Source organism: Humulus lupulus, chromosome 7 (assembly GCF_963169125.1).
Source record: "Humulus lupulus chromosome 7, drHumLupu1.1, whole genome shotgun sequence".
Classification (NCBI taxonomy): Eukaryota; Viridiplantae; Streptophyta; class Magnoliopsida; order Rosales; family Cannabaceae; genus Humulus; species Humulus lupulus.
The window spans coordinates 10,110,640-10,131,505 of NC_084799.1; the positions used below are offsets into that span (position 1 = coordinate 10,110,640).

General features: G+C 34.6%; 4 protein-coding genes across 4 annotated transcripts; 1 reads left to right on the plus strand and 3 right to left on the minus strand.

Moving 5' to 3' along the window:
- Window positions 1-793: 793 nt before the first annotated feature.
- Window positions 794-4,222, minus strand: LOC133791352 (uncharacterized). Its single transcript, XM_062229280.1, has 5 exons — window positions 3,796-4,222; window positions 3,063-3,734; window positions 2,919-2,946; window positions 1,618-2,808; window positions 794-992 (listed from the first exon to the last, which is right to left on the minus strand). Exons 1-5 carry the CDS (start codon window positions 4,220-4,222, stop codon window positions 794-796), a joined length of 2,517 nt encoding a protein of 838 aa, XP_062085264.1.
- Window positions 4,223-7,319: 3,097 nt separating this feature from the next.
- LOC133790630 (germin-like protein subfamily 1 member 17) lies at window positions 7,320-8,360 on the minus strand. Its single transcript, XM_062228327.1, has 2 exons — window positions 8,163-8,360; window positions 7,320-8,060 (listed from the first exon to the last, which is right to left on the minus strand). Exons 1-2 carry the CDS (start codon window positions 8,284-8,286, stop codon window positions 7,501-7,503), a joined length of 684 nt encoding a protein of 227 aa, XP_062084311.1. The 5' UTR covers window positions 8,287-8,360; the 3' UTR covers window positions 7,320-7,500.
- Window positions 8,361-10,631: 2,271 nt separating this feature from the next.
- LOC133790631 (germin-like protein subfamily 1 member 17) lies at window positions 10,632-11,794 on the plus strand. Its single transcript, XM_062228328.1, has 2 exons — window positions 10,632-10,883; window positions 11,009-11,794. Exons 1-2 carry the CDS (start codon window positions 10,760-10,762, stop codon window positions 11,566-11,568), a joined length of 684 nt encoding a protein of 227 aa, XP_062084312.1. The 5' UTR covers window positions 10,632-10,759; the 3' UTR covers window positions 11,569-11,794.
- A 3,254-nt stretch (window positions 11,795-15,048) lies between these two features.
- LOC133791353 (uncharacterized) lies at window positions 15,049-17,513 on the minus strand. The gene is made up of 5 exons (XM_062229281.1): window positions 16,984-17,513; window positions 16,645-16,870; window positions 16,284-16,587; window positions 15,463-15,728; window positions 15,049-15,360 (listed from the first exon to the last, which is right to left on the minus strand). Exons 1-5 carry the CDS (start codon window positions 17,511-17,513, stop codon window positions 15,049-15,051), a joined length of 1,638 nt encoding a protein of 545 aa, XP_062085265.1.
- Window positions 17,514-20,866: the final 3,353 nt, after the last annotated feature.

A 20,866-nucleotide genomic window follows, 5' to 3' on the forward strand; every position in this document is an offset into this window, starting at 1 on the left:
TCCCGGTAACGCTCTAATCATTAAAAACACCCCGAGACTCACCCCGAGCCCCGAGCTTAAGCCTGTTATGACCAAACCGATAAATCATACTTAAAGATTGTCTCATGCCGAAATACTCGAATCAATCCACATTATAATGTGGCCTCACAATATATCATTGACATGCAAACAAATATTCAATTATGCCCTCAACGGGCCAAATTACCAACACACCCTTGTAAACAAATGTGGACCCACATGCATGCATTTAACATCATATTATAATATAATTCTCATGAACATGCATAAACATATTTAATGGCATAATTAAATAGTTATGGCCCTCCTGGCCTACTAATCCAGCCATTAAACCATAATAGGGAATCCGGGGCATTACAGGAACCTTCAGGTCGGGCTTTGTTCTTTACATATTTTTTCAAATGACCTAATTCCCTGAAAATTATTATGTTCTTAATAAATAGTAATAAAAATATTGTCTTCAATGATTATACAATAATTTAAGTTGTAATTTATATTACCTTTCGATCGAATACATCCATCTCATTTGTACTGGACCGCCTAACTTAGCTTCTAATGGCAGGTGCACCACAAGATGTATCATCACATCAAAGAAAGCAGGAGGAAAAATACTTTCTAATTTACATAGCGTGAACACAATGCCCTCTTCCAATTCATCTAAGTCTTTCACATATAATGTCCTCGCATATAATAATATAAATAGAGAAAAGAAAAAAAATTGTAGAGTCATACTCAGACACACAAGATTGGCTTCTATAGTTATATTAGTTTAGAATCAAGCTATTAATGTATTGCTAGAAACTGAAAATTTTCGTATTGATAAAATCCAACTAGAGAAGCCATCATTATCAACCTTGTGCTGGGCAGCTAGAATCAGTAATCGAGTTAGATATTCCATGATCAATACAAACAGAAGAGGAGATATAGGATCTCCTTGTCGCAATCCTTTCATCCCACTGAACGCTCCATGAAGTCTGCCATTCAATAGTAAAGAATAAGAAGCCCCTTTCAAACAGACCATGATCCAACTAATGAACCGACTAGGAAAACAATAGGCGGTCAGTAAATCCTCCAAGAAATACCAGTCAACGGAATCATAAGCTTTGCTTATATCTATCTTAGCCAAACATCTATTTGAGATATTCTTCCTAGAATAACCTTTGAGAAGATCTTGATGAATGAAAATATTATGGGCCAACGATCTATGCTTAATAAAACACCTTGATTCTGATGAGTAAGATAAGGCAAAACAATAGATAATCTCACACATATCATCTTCGAAATACACTTGTATAAGGTATTACAACAAGCTATTGGTCTGTAATCTATTGCTGTGGATGGAGAATCAGTTTTTGGGATAAGAGCAATAATTGATCTGTTAAGGGATTTTGGCAAGCTGCAGGAATCAAAAAACTCCAGCACGGCAGAGGCTACCTCATCCCCCAAATCTTTCCACATATACTTGAAAAATCCCAAACCAAACCCAGCCGGACCAGGAATTTTAACAGAATGAATACTAAACATGGCCTCTTTAACATCCTTCTTCGTAAAAGGCCTAATCAAACTAAGTTGTTGATCTAAACTTAAAATATTACCAACCTTAAAACCCTCCAGCTGATCCTAGCAGTAGTAGAGCTAGGACTGCCCAGAAACCCTTTAAAATGGTTAACAAAATGCTTGATCACATCCTCATAGCAATCAACAATCTGTCCATGATCATCCACATAAGCAGTGATTCGATTAAAAGCAGATCTCTGTTTTAAAGTTGCATAAAAGTAAGTTGTGTTGTCATCTCCATATCTTAGCCAAGTAACTTTGCTCCTTTGCCTAAGGAAGCTCTCATGCATTTTAGAACAGTAATTAAACTCTGTACAAGCAACTTGCTCTGCTCTCTGTAACTCTATAGATTGAGGCTGCTGTTGAAGTGAAAATTGAGCTTGCTGATATTTTTCCTTGGCTTCTAGATATCTATCTGTTATATCCCCAATTTTCCTCCTATTAAACTGAACCAAAACTGACTTTAATTTGTTCAATTTCTGACTAATTCCCAGCAGATCAGAACAATATCCCTTAGTACACCAACTATTCAGAACAATCTCTCTAAATTCCTCATATTTTGTCCACATGTTGAAGAATTTAAAAGGTTTCACCCCTGAAATCTGACTAAGAATAGGTTTAATAACATAATAACAGTGGTCAGAAATAACATCCCAGTTAAAATGAGCCTCTGAATTAGGGAAGGCATCAGTCCAGGCTTCATTACTGAAAGCTCTTTCCAATTTGGAAAATATACGAGACCCTTCCTTCTGTTTATTACACCAAGTGTAATGAGCACCAATCCTACGGATTTCAGACATCAAACAGTTGGCTCTCCAAGTACAAGCATCTTCCCTTTCCATGTCAGTTATAGATCTACCACCAATTCTATCATCAAAGTCAAAAATAGCATTAAAATTACCAACAACTAGCCAAGGTTGGACAGGAAACCTCAGAGAATCTAAGGCATGCCAAAGTCTCTTCCTCTCCTCAATTTGGTTCCAACCATATATTACTGTCAAGCAGAATTTCTTCAAAACTCCCATGATCTTCACAGTACAGTGAATGAACTGGTCTTCCACACCAAGAACTGAAATTTTAATAAGGTCCTCTTTCCAAACCAGCAGAATTCTCCCCTCAACAATCGGGACAGAGTAATACTTCCAATCCCTGAAAACAGAAGTCATCATGTCCTCTATTTTAGAACCCCTAAGTTTTGACTCAAGAAAAGCCCTCAACCCAATTTTATTGGACCTACAGAAATCATAAAGGGATTTCTATTTATTCCTATTATTCAGTCCTCTAACATTCCAACAGAGCAGATTTCCTCCTTCCATTAGAAGTTTTTTTTTTTGTGATTTTACCTTGTTTTGGAACCTCCAATTGTCCATCCTGTAAAACACTATATTGATTATTCTTACTAGGTTGGGATTCCTCGTTAATATGCTTAGCTCCACTCACTCTTTTGGGAGTAGTCCATACCTGGTCCTAAACTTCTGTAGAAACACTTGTATCCTTCTCAGTATCAACTGGAGTTACCTTAGTCATCTCAGGCTCTGCTGAAGTCGAGTCCAAAGAATCTGGGACTGGATCAGACTCAACCTGCTTGTGTTCAACTGCCTTCTCACTTGCCATGCCCTGTTCCTTCTTAGTTTGCCAAACTAAGTTCTGTTCCCGTCTACAACTAGAAGTAGCATGCCCAAGACTTTTACAAACCGAACACTTAGTAGGCAACCATTCATACTCAATAATCTGCTCGATCAGTTGACCATGTTCATTCACAAAACTGATACTATGGGGAAGCTTATCAGAGATTTCCACATCCACTAGGACTCTAGCAAACTTCACCATTGATCTATCTTTAGTTATTTTATCAATCATCATGGGTCGACCAAAGGTGCTCACAAGAGCACTCAGACATTTTGTTCCCCAAAATTGAAGACCCAAGTCATGTAATCTAACCCAATCTGGAACCGATTTCACTAACCTTAATGTATCAATGTTTGTATACCATGGCCTTAGAATATCTGGCTTCCTATCAAAATGAATCACTCCAGATTCTAGAACCAAATCCCGAGTCGAAACATCCCAGAATTTAACAATCGTAAACCATGCATTCATCCTAGCCACCCTTTCAATTCCAAGTTTTCCCCATATTCTACGAATGAAACCTTCGAACACTGCAATCGGTGGGTTAGCTCCAAGTACAATGCAGACTATAGCTGTATTCCAAAAGGATGCCTGCTCTTCGATTTCCTCTAGATCCAATTGATCTATCAGCTTCCCATCCCTGAGCATAGGTTCCTCCATTTTGCTGCGTGAAATTATCCAATTTCACTCCATTTTGCTGCGTGAAATTATCCCGAAATTGAGTCCACTTATCCTTGGCCAGATCTTGGAAAGTTAGGTTGTCTCCATCCTTCACCTGAACGGATTCATCCAAGCTGATCCTCTCATCAACCTTTCCATCGTTAGCAGAATCTAACCCATCTTCTTCGATAGACTCAGTGAAATCAGTCACAGTATCTGCAAAGACTTCCTCTGCCGCTTGCTCAACACTAAGACGCTTAGAATTCACCTCTTCAATATTCAATCCCTTAGTTGAATCGATCCCAACCTCTGAAGATGAAGAAACTGGCTTCTGAATTGCCTTCTTACATCTCGCCATGGAGAGGAAGAGAGCAGCTCTCACGCCACAGTGTGGAGTTAAAAAAAATGACATTTTACTAAGCTTAAAGTTTAAATTAAATTAAGTTTAATTAATATTTTCTTAAATTTATTTTGATATATTTCTTTAATGGAAAATATTAATTTTAATTTAATTTGTATAAAGTATGTTGCATTTTGACATTAATAAAAGCAAAAGAAAAGAAAATGGGAAAAGAGAAAAGAATTAAATTAAAAATGGCATTTTTAAAGTAATATGTTGCTTTGCTTCAGCCGACCCAACTGAAGGAGAAGCCCAGGCCCGTTGGCCCAAGCCTAGTCGCCTGCTGAGCCAGTCGCGAGCCACCTGTCCTCAGTTATCCCAACGCACCTTTCAGCTTCCTTAGCATCCCCCAACGCAGCTGAAGCCTAAACGAAGGCCCATCTCCAGCAGCCCATCCGAAGCATCAGCATCCTTGAAGGCCTAGCGTAGCCTCCAAGCCCAATGCACGCTCAACGTACCAAGCCCACCAGACCCAGCCTTCTCTTCTCCCAGCCGCGCCACGTGGCGCCTCCCCATTGGCTGGGAATGGGTCAAAACCCACTTCTGCCACCAGCCACCTCCAACCCATATTCTGTGGGTATTAGGCCTTGCAAATTGCTATTTTGAGCTTTAAAGTTCATGCTTTGTGGTATTTTAGAAAAAGAGCATATTGACCATATACCAAAATAACTAGGTTAATATTTAAAATAAGATTTGATTTTTCAAAATCATATTTTATTATTAATATTTCAGATTTATTTTGTAAACCACATTTTGTTGTTTAATTTCTTTTTAGTCATTTTCTCTCTCTATAAATAGAGACTCATTCTTCACACTTAGCATGTAATTTGAGAGTACAGAAACTATAGCAAAATTCTACTTATTTTCTTCTCATATTCTCTTCTTAGAATTTTGTGAGAATCATGAGCATAATGACCTAATCTTCCTAGGAAGGTTAGGGATGATTCCATATGCTAGTGATGTTATTTTACTACTTTGATTTACTATGTTCTTAATGTAATGTATTTGAGTTATTTATGTTATTTCATTCTCATCTCTATTTTGTTGTCTTTATTCACTTGTACTAATAGTATATAGGATTAGTCATGCTCTTTCTATGTGCTTCCAATTAGTAAAAGTAATATTAATATATAATTTTATGTTTAATCTTCTATTGCATTATTGCCCTTAGGTATTTTGTCATTTTAGAATTTTCACAAGATTAACATTGTGCTTTTAAAGTAAAGAACTTTATAACTCAAATGGACTTTTGTTAAAAAAAGAATATAGACTTTAATGTTAGATTTTCCAAGTAAATGTTGGGATGTGAACTATTTACTTGTGTATTTTTGTAAATCAAGTAACAAAGTAACTAAACAAGCATATGGATGATTCTTGAAATCTTTCCATTTCTCAAACTCTTGATTACATCTTACATTTATTTCACTTATCTCATTTTATCATTTCATCAAAAAGACAACACCAAAATCTCAAATATCTTTTCATTTTCATTTTCATTTCCATTTCCAATTTTTTTATTTATTTTTTGTTACTAATTTTTTGTGTTATTTTCTACTAATATTTTGAGTTTAGGTTACCTCTTTGTGGATCGACCGCCCGATTATATTACAACCACCACTTAGTGATTATCACGATTTGAGCGTAAAACAATATGAAATGTTATTAATTGCATCATCACGTAAAGCAGCTCATGTTATTTGAAACACTACCTCCACTACTCCTCTTGAAAATGTACACATCAAAACCATATATGGCTCAGGCAAAATTTGCCTGGAGACCTTTTTAAATTAGTTAGAATTTTCTATTTTCAATCTAATTTTCTTGCTTTTGGAGGTCTTAATTAAATCTATATATTCAAAATTTAGGGATATTATATACAGATAAGTCATTTAATCTTTTCCTACCGAATCCTCAATTTATATTAGACATCTTTCTAATCATAACTACACAACAAAAAGAATAAATAAATACAATTAATTAATATTACTCTCAAAAGTAGAAAAGAAAAAAGATTAAAAAAAACACAATTATGAAGAATAAAACTAATATTATTTTACTTATGTGCACCTTTGGTTGGTTGTAATGGAATGAAAGTTTGCTTTTCTCTTTTAAGTATTGTAATCATTATTACATGCATCACATAAGTGAATAACAATTACAATCCTATAACTATGTATTCAAGTTTCCATTACCAACTATTAAAATCAAATCAAATGACTTCTATTACCCTCATCTTTTGTGGAAGTAGCTGAGCTAGTCTTGGGTAATGAATTATTATTATTATTATACAAATAATTTTTAATTTTTCTTTATTTAAGATTTATATTTTTGCTCCCCTTAAAAAAATCATATATTTTTTAATACATTTAAATGGTTATTATAAGTTATATAATAATTTTTAATAAAAAAAATTAATTCAAAGTATTTAAAATAATTTAGGTTATGTATTAATTAAATCATAATTTTTTTAAAATTTTACTTAAATTATAATTATTTTAGAAATATAAAAAAAATATAAAGTATTGATATTTTTGTCAATACACCACTTATTTCATTCTATTCCAATACCAAACCAAACATCATAATATCATTCCTATTACTATTCTTAATACATTCTATTACTATTTCGATTATCATTCTAAATCCATTACAGTGAACCAAACTATATATTAAAATGAAAATTACTTGTACAATTTTCTCTGATAACTACCACTCCCAAGAGAGAACAACAATGCAAATATGATCATCCTTGGACTTTATATATTAAAATATATAACAGAAAATGAGATTAATTATTTGGCAATGGGGAAATGGTACATTCTTGTTAGCTCATGGAAAAAAATTGTTTAAATGAGGCCAATCATATTGGAACTAGTTAAATAATCCGATATTTAAATAATTGATTAACTTCTTTTAATTATCATAATCTGAGCTCTTTAAAGACTTTTAATATCATTAATTTGACATATAAAGATCCACAAGTTTAATTTACTTGAGCACAACTTCGATTTTTATTAGTATTATATATTAGGACAGATCAGGAGTAATGAGAGAGTGAGACTACAAGGAAATTTCTTATGAACTCAGCAGCAAAAACTTGCAATTATTACAATGAGAACAGAGGAACAGACATAACCAAACTGTTTATTAGGTGACAGAAAACAAAAGTGCTGTAGAAACTGTTGTTGAAACAAATATATAGACTATTTATTATCCATTACTTCTTCCCGGTCTGTCTAGTTGTTGTCATACCAGAACTGCTTTTGAAGAAGGTTGATAATGTTGTTGTCAACTTGGAAGGCCTTGGCTAGGACATCAGGGTTGATGGGAGGGTCTGAACCAAACACAGCATTTGCAATGGTGATCACTCCTGCATTTTGGCTGCTGAGACCAGCAAAGGCAACTGCTGGGGTGTGTCCTTTGTTGAACTGGAAATGAATCAAACCAATTGGGAACACGAACACATCTCCCTTGTTCAAAACCTTTGTGAAAAGGCGGTTTTTGCCATCTTGTTGGTTGGATGTCACAAACCCAACGTAGAGCGTTCCCTCAACGACGACCAAGATTTCAGTGCCGCGGGGGTGAGTGTGAGGTGGGTTCTGACCATATGGTGCATAGTCAATGCGAACCAACGATATTCCAAGAGTGTTGAGTCCAGGAATTTTGTTAACATCGACGGCTGTTACTTTGGAACCAACTGGATTACTAGTGTTTCCTGCAATGTTGAGCCCTGAAGTAAAGAAATCATCCGCATTGACTTCCTTTGGATCCTTGCAAAACTTCCCATTCACAAACACTGCTCAAAATAAGTAATGTTCATTAGTAATAGATAGAGACAAGTAATGTGAAAAGTTTATAAAACTTCAAGCAGGTAATGTAAAATTAAATGTATACGTACAAGCTTTGTGGGGCTCATCTACTGCCACACAGAAGTCTTGGAGAGGGCTTGGATCATAGGCAGAGGCAATGGAAGTTGCCAAAGCCAAGACAACAAGTGAAAGAAGGAAATGAACACCTTTCATGGTTAGTAACTATATGCTATAAAAATCTCTTCAAGTTTTGTTTTTGGTTGCTTGAGAGATTGTTGAGAAATCTTGCACTAGAACTCGTCTTTTTATAGATGGGAGTTTCTGTACTAGCTAGGCTGTCATACTTCATGAAGTGAAAAAGAGTTTTGGTTTGTTTTTTCCTCATGACAGAGTTGGTAAATTTTTGGTCAATAATAGTTTTGTTACTGATATTGTGAGGAAATCGACATGTAACTTCAACTGGTCTTTGCCTCTAGAAGGGAACTTTCAACTTGATTTGGTGATTTTGAGCATATCACATAATGCCTGAATTTCTTTTCTGACTTTCTTTTTAATTAATTGTTTTTACTTGTTAATACTTAATTGCCCTTTCCTCTGATCTCTGTTAATATCATATCAGAGAACTCTTGAGTTTAAGTTGGAGATTTAGGCACCATTATTACTAGAGAAAATCCTTATTGGGCAAGTTTTATCTTAAAGTTGGATTTTACGTTTGTTTAATATTATTATTATTATAATAATATGTTTAGTTAGATATCAAAGCTGAATGGACTAGGTATAACACAAAAGGGCATTTGGTATAGTTTTTCTATTATGCAAATCAAAAGAAAGCTTTTGCTCAAGCTCACTTAATCTTCAAATGTGAATAAGACTTGGTCTCTGATTTGAACAAATTATCATGCAAGTAATTGTAAAATCTCTTCAAACGTATGAAGAATCCACTCTTTAACCTTGAAGGAGTGGTTTGTTATAAATCTATGGATATATATAAAAAAATAACATGTCTCACTTTTATATAACAAGGCATTTCCATATTCATTCTCTTCTCTCTTTGTTGGTTTTATTTGTGTTTGTTTAAAAAAACACTTCTATAGAGCACACTTGACTAAATACAAAATTATTTTCTACTGCGTGAGATTTTCTTTTTATTCATCCAATAATATGCTTTGCATACTCATTTTTGGAGCTGTTCTTCAAGACTAACATATTATTGGTATTTTTTATACATTAGTACACTGCAAAAAAAAAAAGAATATATAGAGGTTTTACTGTAACTAACTGCATAGTTAAAAAAAAAGTACAATCTTATTCAGTGGGTGGGCTAGTAATACTACAGGAAAATGATACTAGCAGAAACAAAAGATCATGTGGACTAAATTTGAAAAATATTATTAAAAAATTGAGAAAAAATGCTCAAATGAGGAAAAAATTTACATCAGAAGAAGTTTCAATTTGACACGTTCTTTTAAAAATACTTGAAGCAGTCCAAGGAAATAAATAATATTTGACAGACTAAGCAATCGATCATAGCATATATAGAAAGTGCTGCACCAGATACATTTCATAACATATAACAGTCACATCATCCTCTAGAGATCAATTTGGGAAAATATGACACTTATCTAAACGATGGTCGAATATGAACCAGTTGAGACTTTTATCCACAGGAAAATGATGGTTGTTTATTCAATGCAGATAAATATAATAAATAGATAAAAAACAAGATTTGTAATGAAGATAGAGAGATTTCATGGCCTGCAACTATTAAAAAATTAAATATTTTATTACTATATATATATATATCTAATCATGTCTAGATGTAGAAGTACGTAGTAAATTTGCATATGTAAGCAAATCATGGTTGGAATGAGAGAACCTGTAGTTGAATATGCTAAATGCCACTTCTTTAATTATTTTGCTACAACTTAATTAGCCTCAAAGGGTATCCTCAACCAGTCCAAGTTTTTGTATGAAGGAGAGAACTATTATAGCTCATCTTTTGTTGGTCCTAAATGACATTTTAAGAACAACTTAGCTAATTTAGCACATTTCTTTTAGAGAATAAATGTAGTAAAATGGCCAGAAAAACTAATGAGATGGTAGAAAAGCACTGTTTGTGTGTTGACAAGTAAAGGGTTGCTTTGAATTTTATATGTGTTAGTTAGGATATGTGAAAATTCTATAGAGTGCTCCCCAAGCAAGACATGGAATTGTTTCTACTTAACAGAAGTCTTGTTTTCACATCTAAATTCTAAAGGCAGGTAATATCTTATCTATTACAAATAAAATCAAATAGATTCTCAGCTCTAATTAAAATCAAATAAGTGGCTAAAAATGCACTTAAAGCTAAGTAATACTACTAGAGAGAAAGATGACCACTTCCTTGCAATTGGTCATTGAATGAAGCAAAAAAGATTGATGATCAAATTAAATGAAATAAACTTCTTCGCAGTGGTTGAAGAATGATTCTTTGTTTCATTATTAAATAGATAACAACCAAAGACTACATTTTTCCAAGTCTTACTCGCTGCTTCGATTAGAAAACATGGACTAGCTAGGTTCAGGTCAGAGAGAATCACACTATAAATAGACTTGGTTTCATGCAAGTTTAAATTACAATAGCTCTCACTTGTGACTACAGAAACTGTTAGATTAAAGAGAGCTTAACCAGTTTACCAAAAAAAAAATGAAGAGTGCTCATTTCCTTCTCACACTTGCCATATTTACTTTGGCATCTTCCATTGCCTCTGCCTATGATCCTAGTCCTCTTCAGGACTTCTGTGTAGCAGTAGATGAACCCCACAAAGCTTGTATGTATACATTTCTTTTCTTTACATTACCTGCTAGCACAGCACTTTTATATAATTTTCATTTGTAACTATTTTTAATTACTAGCCTCTATCTGTTACTAATGAACATTACTTATTTTGAGCAGTGTTTGTGAATGGGAAGTTTTGCAAGGATCCAAAGGAAGTCAATGCGGATGATTTCTTTACTTCAGGGCTCAACATTGCAGGAAACACTGAAAATCCAGTTGGTTCCAAAGTAACAGCCGTCGATGTTAACAAAATTCCTGGACTCAACACTCTTGGAATATCGTTGGTTCGCATTGACTATGCACCATATGGTCAGAACCCACCTCACACTCACCCCCGCGGCACTGAAATCTTGGTCGTCGTTGAGGGCTCGCTCTACGTTGGGTTTGTGACATCCAACCAACAAGATGGCAAAAACCGCCTTTTCACAAAGGTTTTGAACAAGGGAGATGTGTTCGTGTTCCCAATCGGTTTGATTCATTTCCAGTTCAACAAAGGACACACCCCAGCAGTTGCCTTTGCTGGTCTCAGCAGCCAAAATGCAGGAGTGATCACCATTGCAAATGCTGTGTTTGGTTCAGACCCTCCCATCAACCCTGATGTCCTAGCCAAGGCCTTCCAAGTTGACAACAACATTATCAACCTTCTTCAAAAGCAGTTCTGGTATGACAACAACTAGAGAAGCCATCATGCTCTGCCACATGATCTTGTAATACCCTTTGTACTAGTACTTCAATAATTATTATTGCTGTGTTTCCGGTCATAGTGAGAAATAATATTCATAACTAAATAAGAAGGTTACATATGTACCTTTCATTGGTTGGATTTTATCAATTCGAAAATTTTCAGTTTCTAGCAATACATTAATAGTTTGATACTAAACTAATATAACTATAGAAGCCAATCTTGTGTGTATGAGTACGACTCTACAATTTTTTTTTCTTTTCTCTATTTATATTATTATTATTATGATTCTTTCTCTATAGTTAACTAGAAGCCTCAATTGCTAGACTAAATAAAGTACGGCAAAAATAAAATTTAATGGAATCTGAAAACTACACATTAATGTTAACATGTAAAAGAGAATGAGAAAAATTGTCAAAGATGTAATTTTTTATAATCAAGAAAGTTAGGGCCTGATTGGTTCGCAGTTAGAAAATTGTGTTTTCTAAAATTGTGATTTTGAAATGAAAATATGAATATGGTTACTGAAAACATGTTTTTGAAAATGTGATTGGTTCATTGTCTGTAAATTGTTTTTTAATTTTAAAAAACTAAATCTGTGATTGGTAGAAAATCTGAAAATATAACAAAAATATAATATATAATTGATTTACCTAAATCTAAAAAAATGTTTTAATTTATTATTTATATACATGGGTGATGGATATTGAATTTTAATTTATCAATAGATATATTAAAACATTTGATGAGAATATATAATATTCTATATTATAATTATACAAGCATTATAAACAAAAAAAATTATTTAATCAATTCCTATGCAAGCAATATTCTATATAATAATCTTTAGTGTAAAAGCACTATAAACCCAAAAAGTTCATATCAAACACACATAAAATATGTTCATATTCTAATCTTTTGGGGCTTCATAAACAGATGTTCCTAGAATGAATTTTTTCATCTATTTTTCTTGGTTTCACATGAAAGTAGATTAAACACACAAACCAAATATTTCACATATATCCATAGCATATATGTTACATAATATGGTACTTAATGAATACATAATACAGGGTACTGTGGGCTGGTTGACTCAAATGATTGGGTGTGAGTGTGTGTGGAAGACATTTTAATTCCTATTATATCCAATGTTTTGATTTCTGAACATAACTTTCCATTATGTTGATTTGTGTGGATTGTGTTATTTTAATGTTCCATTGTCTTAGAAAGAATTTATATGACAGTATATATTATTGTTATATTTATTTTAATTTTAATTTATTTATTTTTTCATTTTTAAATTTTTTATTAATTATCTATTTTTAAATTAGATTTTTGAAAATAAAATTATAAAAAATAAAATAAGTCATTATCCAAACAAATAAATAGTGATTCAATTGTTATAATCTTATAAATATTTTTATTTATTTATTATTATTATAAATTGTGATAAAAATAATTGGACAAAAATATTAATAAAAAAATTTAAGAATGACTCAAGAAATATGTATTTATAGTTACATATATATAATAACAATACTAAGTTACAATAATTTTAATATACCAGAAGAAAAGAATTGAGACTTGATGATGTGTTGGCTTGGGGAGAGAAAATGAGTAGAAGAAAAACAAGTTTCAAAAAGAAAATTAGGATACTAAGAAAACGGCAATTATGCATTTTCAGTTTTGTAGGCAAAAGTTGGAATTTGTATTTGAATTTTATTTTCAGAAATGACTCACCAATCATGATTTATTGTAGGTCCCACATTTTTTTAGTTTTGAAAAACATAAAATTGTATTTAGATTGAATAACAATCAGAGCCTTATGTTTTTGATAAAATAGAATTATTTGAGTTTTCATCTCCAATATATTGGCACTCTTTTAATTATTATAATATTATGTAAAAAAAAATGGTTCCAAACTTAATATATAATTTATAAAAAAAATATTGACAAAGACAATATACATATATTATAAGTTGGCTACAAAAACAGTCCACCCGCCTACCTGGCTAAAAGGAAGATGTTTAGGTCCTCAAAAAACGCTATTTTCCTCTTTCTCAAAGGAATAAACACAAACACATACAAGACCCAAAACCGCCGGCCTATCGTCCGCTACCTCCAGACCTTTCCGGCCGCCATTTCCGCCAGCGACCGCATCTATGGGAATCAAAGTGGGAGTAAAACTTCCAAAGACGATTACTTTGCAGCAATTCACCACATCTCGAACGCCGTGCAGTGTGACTTCTACATGGAGCGAACTCTCAACAAGATGCGAATCTCCATCGACTCTGAGCTCATCTACCGGGTCCTCCGGGCCTGTTCCAAGTCTGGCACGGAGTCCCTCCGTTTCTTCAACTGGGCTCCGACCCACCACCCCTCTTACCGACCCACCACCGTCGAGCTGGAGGAGCTCGCGCGGACCCTCGTCCGGACGAAAAAGTACGAGTCAATGTGGAAAATCCTCCAACAGATGCAGACCCTTCACGGCTTAATCGTCTCTTCCGATACACTTTGCTTCATAATCGAGGAATACGGCAAACAGGGCCTCGTCGACTAGGCCGTCGAGGTCTTTAACCGGGCCTCAACAGACCGCGCCATGTGGCGCCTCCCCATTGGTTGAGAATGGGTCAAAACTCACATTCAACCCATATTTTGTGGGGATTTGGACTTGCAAATTGCTATTTTGAGCTTTAAAGTTCATGTTTTGTAGTATTTTTAAAAAAAAAACATATTGACTATATGCTAAAATAACTAGATTAATATTTATAATAAGATTTGATTTTTCAAAAAAAAAAATTTGGTAAATCATATCTATGTATTGCAAAACAATCCATTTACAACCTAAGCAACACCATAAATTGGCCATTCAATGATCTCTATTACAAATGTTCAAATCATTCTCTATCTAGTTGTATTTTGTTAGGCATGAAATTTCTAACTCTGCTCTTTATATTATATTGAATTCTTTTTACAACTATAGCTACTCTATAAACTTTCATTTCTACACTACCAAAGCTGATAAACCAAGGCTGCAATAGTAGCTAAAAACACTTGCTTCCTAAATCGAGAAATCATTGCCTTAGCTATCCATCTCAGTAACTTCTTAATTGTATTGGCTGTCGTTTGCCATCCCAGCCAATTTTTGATCTGTTTTCAAACCGTGAAAGCTCAAATAGCACTCAAAGTATAGATGTTCTCTATTTTCCTTATTAATTCCACACAAAAGGCAATAATCATCCGAAGCTATATGAAATCTGAATAATCGATCTTTCATTTGCAACCTATCCAAAACCGCAAGCCAGAGAATAAATCTATGTTTCGATATTGTGATTCTGTTCCAGACCTCCCTATGCCACTGTATCGTCTAATTTGTAGAAACAAGTGCTCGGTACCCCTCGCCTATCTTATAGACTCCTCTTGAGAATAGTGAAATCAGCTGTAGAGCCTTGAATTTTTCCTTGACTTTAACAATCTATTTCCAGTACCAACTACTTGTATTTGGGGCTGTATAAGCCCACCAATCTGCATCCTTAATGTATACTGCATGAATCCATCGGACCCATAAAGAGTCTTTCTTTATTGCCACTGCCCACACATATTTTCTCATTGCTGCTATATTCCATTCATTTATCCTTCTGAATCCCAATTCTCCTTTTGTCTTAGCTTTACACATATCATCCCATGATACATGTCCTGAACTTCTAAACTTAGCCAATCCTTTCCATAAGAAATTCCTACAGATTGAAGTAATTTGTTGTAATACTTTTTGAGGTAGAATCAATACCTATGCCCAGTAGGTATGTATTGCTATGAGTATTGAGTTCACCAAAATAGCTCTGCCTACATAAGATAAGTTTTTGGTACTCCAAACTTTAATCCTTTGAACCATCTTCTCCACTAGAAGATCACATTCAATTGTTGTAATTCTTGTTGGACATATAGGAATCCCTAGATAACGAAATGGAATCTTGCTTCTAGTGAAATCTGAAGCTCTTGTGACCCTATGCATCTCTGATTCTTCCATATTACTGCAATATATGGTTGTTTTTGCTTCATTCGGATGTAGTCCAGAAGTTTGGGAGAACAACTTAAGACCCTGAAGCATGAGATATATTGATTTATAGTCTCCATGGCAGAAAACCAATACATCATCTGCAAAACAGAAGTGATTAAGCTTAAGTGATTCACATCTGTCATAATATTTAAATCCCTCTTTCATACCAACTTTTATCATGATTCTAGATAGATATTTCATCCCCAATACAAACAGCAAGGGAGACAATGGATCCCCCTGCCTAAGACATTTTTTAGCTTCAAAAAAACCATTAAAAACCCCATTAAACATAAGACTATATCTTGGAGTTCTAACACACTTCATGATCATGCAGATAAATCTGGCAGGAAAATTAAAAGCATATAGCATTTCTTCTATAAATTCTCATTCAATCGTATCATATGCTTTCCTCAAGTCCAATTTTATCATACATTTTGGTTTTGAATTTTTCCAACCATAATGTCTGATCAAGTCCTGGCAGATCATTATGTTGTGAGCTATGGACCTCCCTTGAACAAAGCCACTTTGGTTTTGAGCAATAATATATGGTAGCACTTGTCGAAGTCTCTTGCAAACCATCTTGGTTGCCACTTTATATATCACATTACAGTAGGCTATAGGACGAAAATCCTTCACAGATTCTGGGCACTTACCTTTGGGAATCAGAGTCAATGTTGTTGAATTTATTTCCTTCAGAAGTTTCCCTGAATGCAGAAAAGATCTCACTGCCTCACATACATCATTTCCAACCACCTCCCAATTGTCTTGGAAAAAGAAGTTGCTCAAACCATCAGGACCCGGAGCTTTAGATCCAGGGATCTCGAACATGGTTGCCTTTACTTCTTCTTTGTCATATTCTGTGAGTAGTATACTGTAATGTGCTTCTGTTACCCTTGGCTCTTTGTTAATTAACTGTGGCTTTACTGACTTCCTACCTTCCATCTTACTTCCCAATAACTATTGATAAAATTGCATAAAAGATGTGATCACTTTGTCTGGTTTATTCATCCAAACCCCATCCATATCCAGAATTGCATAAATCATATTCTCTGCCCTTCTCATCCGAATACTCTTATGGAATAAGGTGGTATTGTCATCACCATCCTTCAACCAATGTACCTTTTCTTTCTGCTGCAGAAATGAGATATAATTTTTATGTGTTGCATTGTATCGTGCTCTGGCTTCTTTTTCCTTAGTAATAAGATCAACATCATAGGGTTTCTGCTGCAATGCAGCTTGACTATTGAGCAATTCTTGTTATCTTATAGAATGTGCAGCTTGAATGTCCCCAATCTCAGTTTTGTTCATTTCCTTTAGCAGCTGTTTAACTCGTTTTAGTGCACCAGTTGAAACATTGGAACATTTGTTCCTTTGATCTGCCAAACTCCTTTTAATCCCTCTTGAAATGCTGGAAAATTTTGCCACATTCTGAAATATCGAAAAGGTTTTTTACCTGCTGTATTATCTGGGTACACAGATAAAACCGCAGGACAGTGGTCAAAATTGCCTTCTGGTAGGAATACTACTTCAGCAGTTGGGAACTTGTCTAACCAGATCTGGTTTGCCATTACCCTGTCAATTTTGGAGTAAATCCGAGTATTTATTGGTTGTTTGTTATTCCAAGTGAAAAATGATCCTGTGTATTTCACATCTTCCACCCCACAGCTTTCCACACATTCCTTGAATGCACCTGATCTTGCTTGTCTCTGTTTCCCTCCAATTCTTTCCTCAGCACTTAGTATATCGTTGAAGTCCCTTAAAATAAGCCAAGGGGCATTAATCATAGCTGCTATTTCTTTTAGGTCATTCCATAGAGGGATCCTACCAGTGTCATCATTCAGTGCGTATACATATGTAACCAAGAAGTTTTCCTTTCTAGCCATTGAAAGAACTTCTAAATGAATTAGTTGACTTGTGCATTATAAAATATTGACTATAAACATCTTCGGATCCCAACTTACTATTATTCGACCTCCTTTGTGCCATGCATTATTTGAGAAGAAACACCACCCCATGAACATATTAATGTATACAGATCCCAACTTATGAGTCTGTATTTTATTTGCAAGGAGACCAACTAAACCCACCTTCATTGAGTTGATCAATCTCTTAACCTCTTCCTGTTTGTGGCGATTGTTGACCCCCCTGACATTCCAACTTGGTATCATATCCATTTACTTGGGGAGGATCTCCCCCTCCTTGCTGGTTGTCATGAATCTGTCATTCCAAACTCTTGCCTGTATCCCTTAAAATCTGAAAATTATTAGACACAGTAGTAGTTTTGGTCCCCTCTGATAGCACTCTTCTGCCTTTTTTAACTGGAATAAATCCTTCCTCATCTGACCCTTGAGGCTTCTCCAATTGACCTGCCCTTTCTTCTTTCTTTTTAACCACCCATTTCTGTCTACCATCTCCTTCCTTCCTGCAGTAATCAGACAAATGACCCATGCCATGACATTTCCCACAAGTGATCGGAAGCCATTCGTATTTCATTGTCAAATGTATTTCCTGATGTAATTCATTAGTAAATGAAATCATCTCAGGAAGTTCTTGTTTTATCTGCACTTCCACCAACACCCTAGGATAAATCAGGTGTTCTTTATTCTTAGTAAATGAGTCCATCATCAATGGAACCCCAATCTGCTTCACAATTTTAAACAAAGCTCGTTCCCCCCAGTACTTGAGATCTAATCCATAAATCTGAAGCCATATTGGAACTAAACTAACATCTTTTTTCTTGAAATCTGTATGGGCATCCCACAGCTTCATTACTACTGTCTTATTGTCAAAGAACATATATCCTCCATTCAATATATTGTCCCTGGTAATCTGATTCTCAAATCGAATGATAAATACTCCATGTGCTAGAACTCCAATTTTATCTACTCCTTTATCTTTCCAAATTCTTCAGGCATAACCCTCGAAAACATTTAATGGTGGATTGGCCCCTAAAACGTAACAGACTAGTGCCGAATTCTAGTATGCTATTTCATCCTCAATATCCTCCATGTCAATTTTAACCCCTTCAGATGCATTCAACCCCCCATCCATTGAGTCTTCAAGTTTATTGTTTAAATTTTGCATCACATGCCCTGAACGAAGAATCGGTGTTGGAACAGATTTACCTGACCTTATTTGCAAAGCACACTTCTGCAGGCCTTCCACATAACTACTACACTCCATTTGGATGCCCTGTTGTTGTTGGATGCTTTCCTTGCTTAGACCGCTTCCATCTTCAATCGCACCATCCTTCTCATCATGCTCATCTTCAGAAAACTCAATCGCTTCCACTCCCAATATCTCTTCCATTGCTTTAGTCTTAACCACCCGATCTGATGAAGTCGGACCTTGTTTTCTGGTACCCATAGTCACCGGCGTCTGACCTTTCTTTTGCTTCGTCTTTCTCTTCGCCATGGCTCCAGCAAGTGCTAAGAGAAAAACTTTGAAAAACTTTGATTTTTCAAAATTATATTTTATTATTAATATTTCAGATTTATTTTGTAAACCCCATTTTGTTGTTTAATTTCTTTTTAGTCATTTTCTCCCTCTATAAATAGGGACTCCTTCTTCACACTTAGCATGTAATTTGAGAGTAAAGAAACTATAGAAAAATTTATACTCACTTTCTTCTCATATTTTCTTCTTAGAATTTTGTGAGAATCATGAGCATAATGGCCTAATCTTCCTATGAAGGTTAGGGATGATTCCATATGCTAGTAATGTTATTTTGCTACTTTGATTTACTATGTTCTTAATGTAATGTATTTGAGTTATTTATGTTCTTTCATCCCCATCTCTATTTTGTTGTCTTTATTCACTTGTACTAATAGTATATAGGATTAGTCATGCTCTTTCTATGTGCTTCCAATTAGTAAAAGTAATATTGATACTTAATTTTATGTCTAATCTTCTATTGCATTATTGCCCTTGGGTATTTTGTCATTTTTAGATTTTTCATAAGATTAACATTGTGCTTTTAAAGTAAAAAACTTTATAACTCAAATGGACTTTTGTTAAAAAAAGAATATGGACTTTAATGTTAGATTTTCCAAGTAAATGTTGGGATGTGAGCTATTTACTTGTGTATTTTTGTAAATCAATTAACCAAGTAACTAAACAAACATATGGAAGATTCTTGAAACATTTCCATTTCTCAAACTCTTGATTACATCTTACATTTATTTCACTTATCTCATTTTATCATTTCATCAAAAAGACAACACCAAAATCCCAAATCTCTTTTCATTTCCATTTTTTATTTATTTCTTGTTATTAATTTTTTGTGTTATTTTCTACTAATCTTTTGAGTTTAGGTTACCTCCTTGTGGATCGACCGCCCGATTATACTACAACCACCGCTTAGTGGTTGTCACGATTTGGGCATTGTTTACCCAAAAACGGTTGCGGATGACGTGGCAAGGATTTCTCTCACGTGGTTGACACGTGGCAAAGTTGAAGTGAAAAGGTGTTGTTCGGTTATCGACCAGCTGCACATTGCTTCATCAAGGCTGACTTTTAGGTACGACCAGGCTGGTCATATGATTCGCTTTATTCACTTATAAGATTGTGATCTTGTAATAATTATATTTATTATTTCATCTTTATTACCATGATACACATATATTAATGAGAGTTAAGGCCCAATGGCCCATGTAACCCCCCTTGAGCCTATAAATATGCACAAAATAGCTCAAGGAAGGGACTTTTGATCTTTGAATCTTTTTCCTGAATATTGAGAGAGAGAGCTATAGTGCAATTATCCATCGTCTTGTTGTAATTCTCCCCAGGTTTGTGAAACTCAAGAACTCTAGTTCTTTGATCACGACATTAGGATTCAATATTAATAATAGAACTAAGTCGACGTAGGTCATTACCATTCTTTGGGGCCGAACCACTATAAATCTTTGGTGTTTTGTTCTTTACCATTAGATTAAACTCTTAATTGTTGTCTCACTTCCTGTCGTATATTTGACTCCGTGTCATTGGCCAAATCGAGGGTCAACATTTTGGTGCTTTCATTGAGAGATTGATAAAAAATTGTAAGAAAATCTAATGGCGAAATCATCCAAGAGGGATGGACAGACTGTTGGCGTTGCATCATCCCAACCTCCTCCCCCAAATGTGGCTGAGAATGAACCACATTTGGAGTTTGAAGAGGAGGAGTTAGATTCAAAAACGCTAAGGGCAACACTGGGGGTGTTGCAGGATGAGTTGGCTAATCTGAGGGCCAATCAGG

Coding starts and splice junctions, on each gene's coding strand:
- LOC133791352 (XM_062229280.1), bottom strand. CDS start 4,222: ATGGCGAGATGTAAGAAGGCAATTCAGAAGCCAGTTTCTTCATCTTCA. Junction 2,947..3,062: donor TGATACTGAGAAGGATACAA/GTGTTTCTACAG, acceptor AGTGTTTTACAG/GATGGACAATTGGAGGTTCC. Junction 2,809..2,918: donor ATTGGAGGTTCCAAAACAAG/GTAAAATCACAA, acceptor TGATTTCTGTAG/GTCCAATAAAATTGGGTTGA.
- LOC133790630 (XM_062228327.1), bottom strand. CDS start 8,286: ATGAAAGGTGTTCATTTCCTTCTTTCACTTGTTGTCTTGGCTTTGGCA. Junction 8,061..8,162: donor AGATGAGCCCCACAAAGCTT/GTACGTATACAT, acceptor TATTTTGAGCAG/TGTTTGTGAATGGGAAGTTT.
- LOC133790631 (XM_062228328.1), top strand. CDS start 10,760: ATGAAGAGTGCTCATTTCCTTCTCACACTTGCCATATTTACTTTGGCA. Junction 10,884..11,008: donor AGATGAACCCCACAAAGCTT/GTATGTATACAT, acceptor TATTTTGAGCAG/TGTTTGTGAATGGGAAGTTT.
- LOC133791353 (XM_062229281.1), bottom strand. CDS start 17,513: ATGGCTAGAAAGGAAAACTTCTTGGTTACATATGTATACGCACTGAAT. Junction 16,871..16,983: donor AAAGGAACAAATGTTCCAAT/GTTTCAACTGGT, acceptor ATTGCTCAATAG/TCAAGCTGCATTGCAGCAGA. Junction 15,361..15,462: donor ATCTTCTAGTGGAGAAGATG/GTTCAAAGGATT, acceptor TACTGGGCATAG/GTATTGATTCTACCTCAAAA.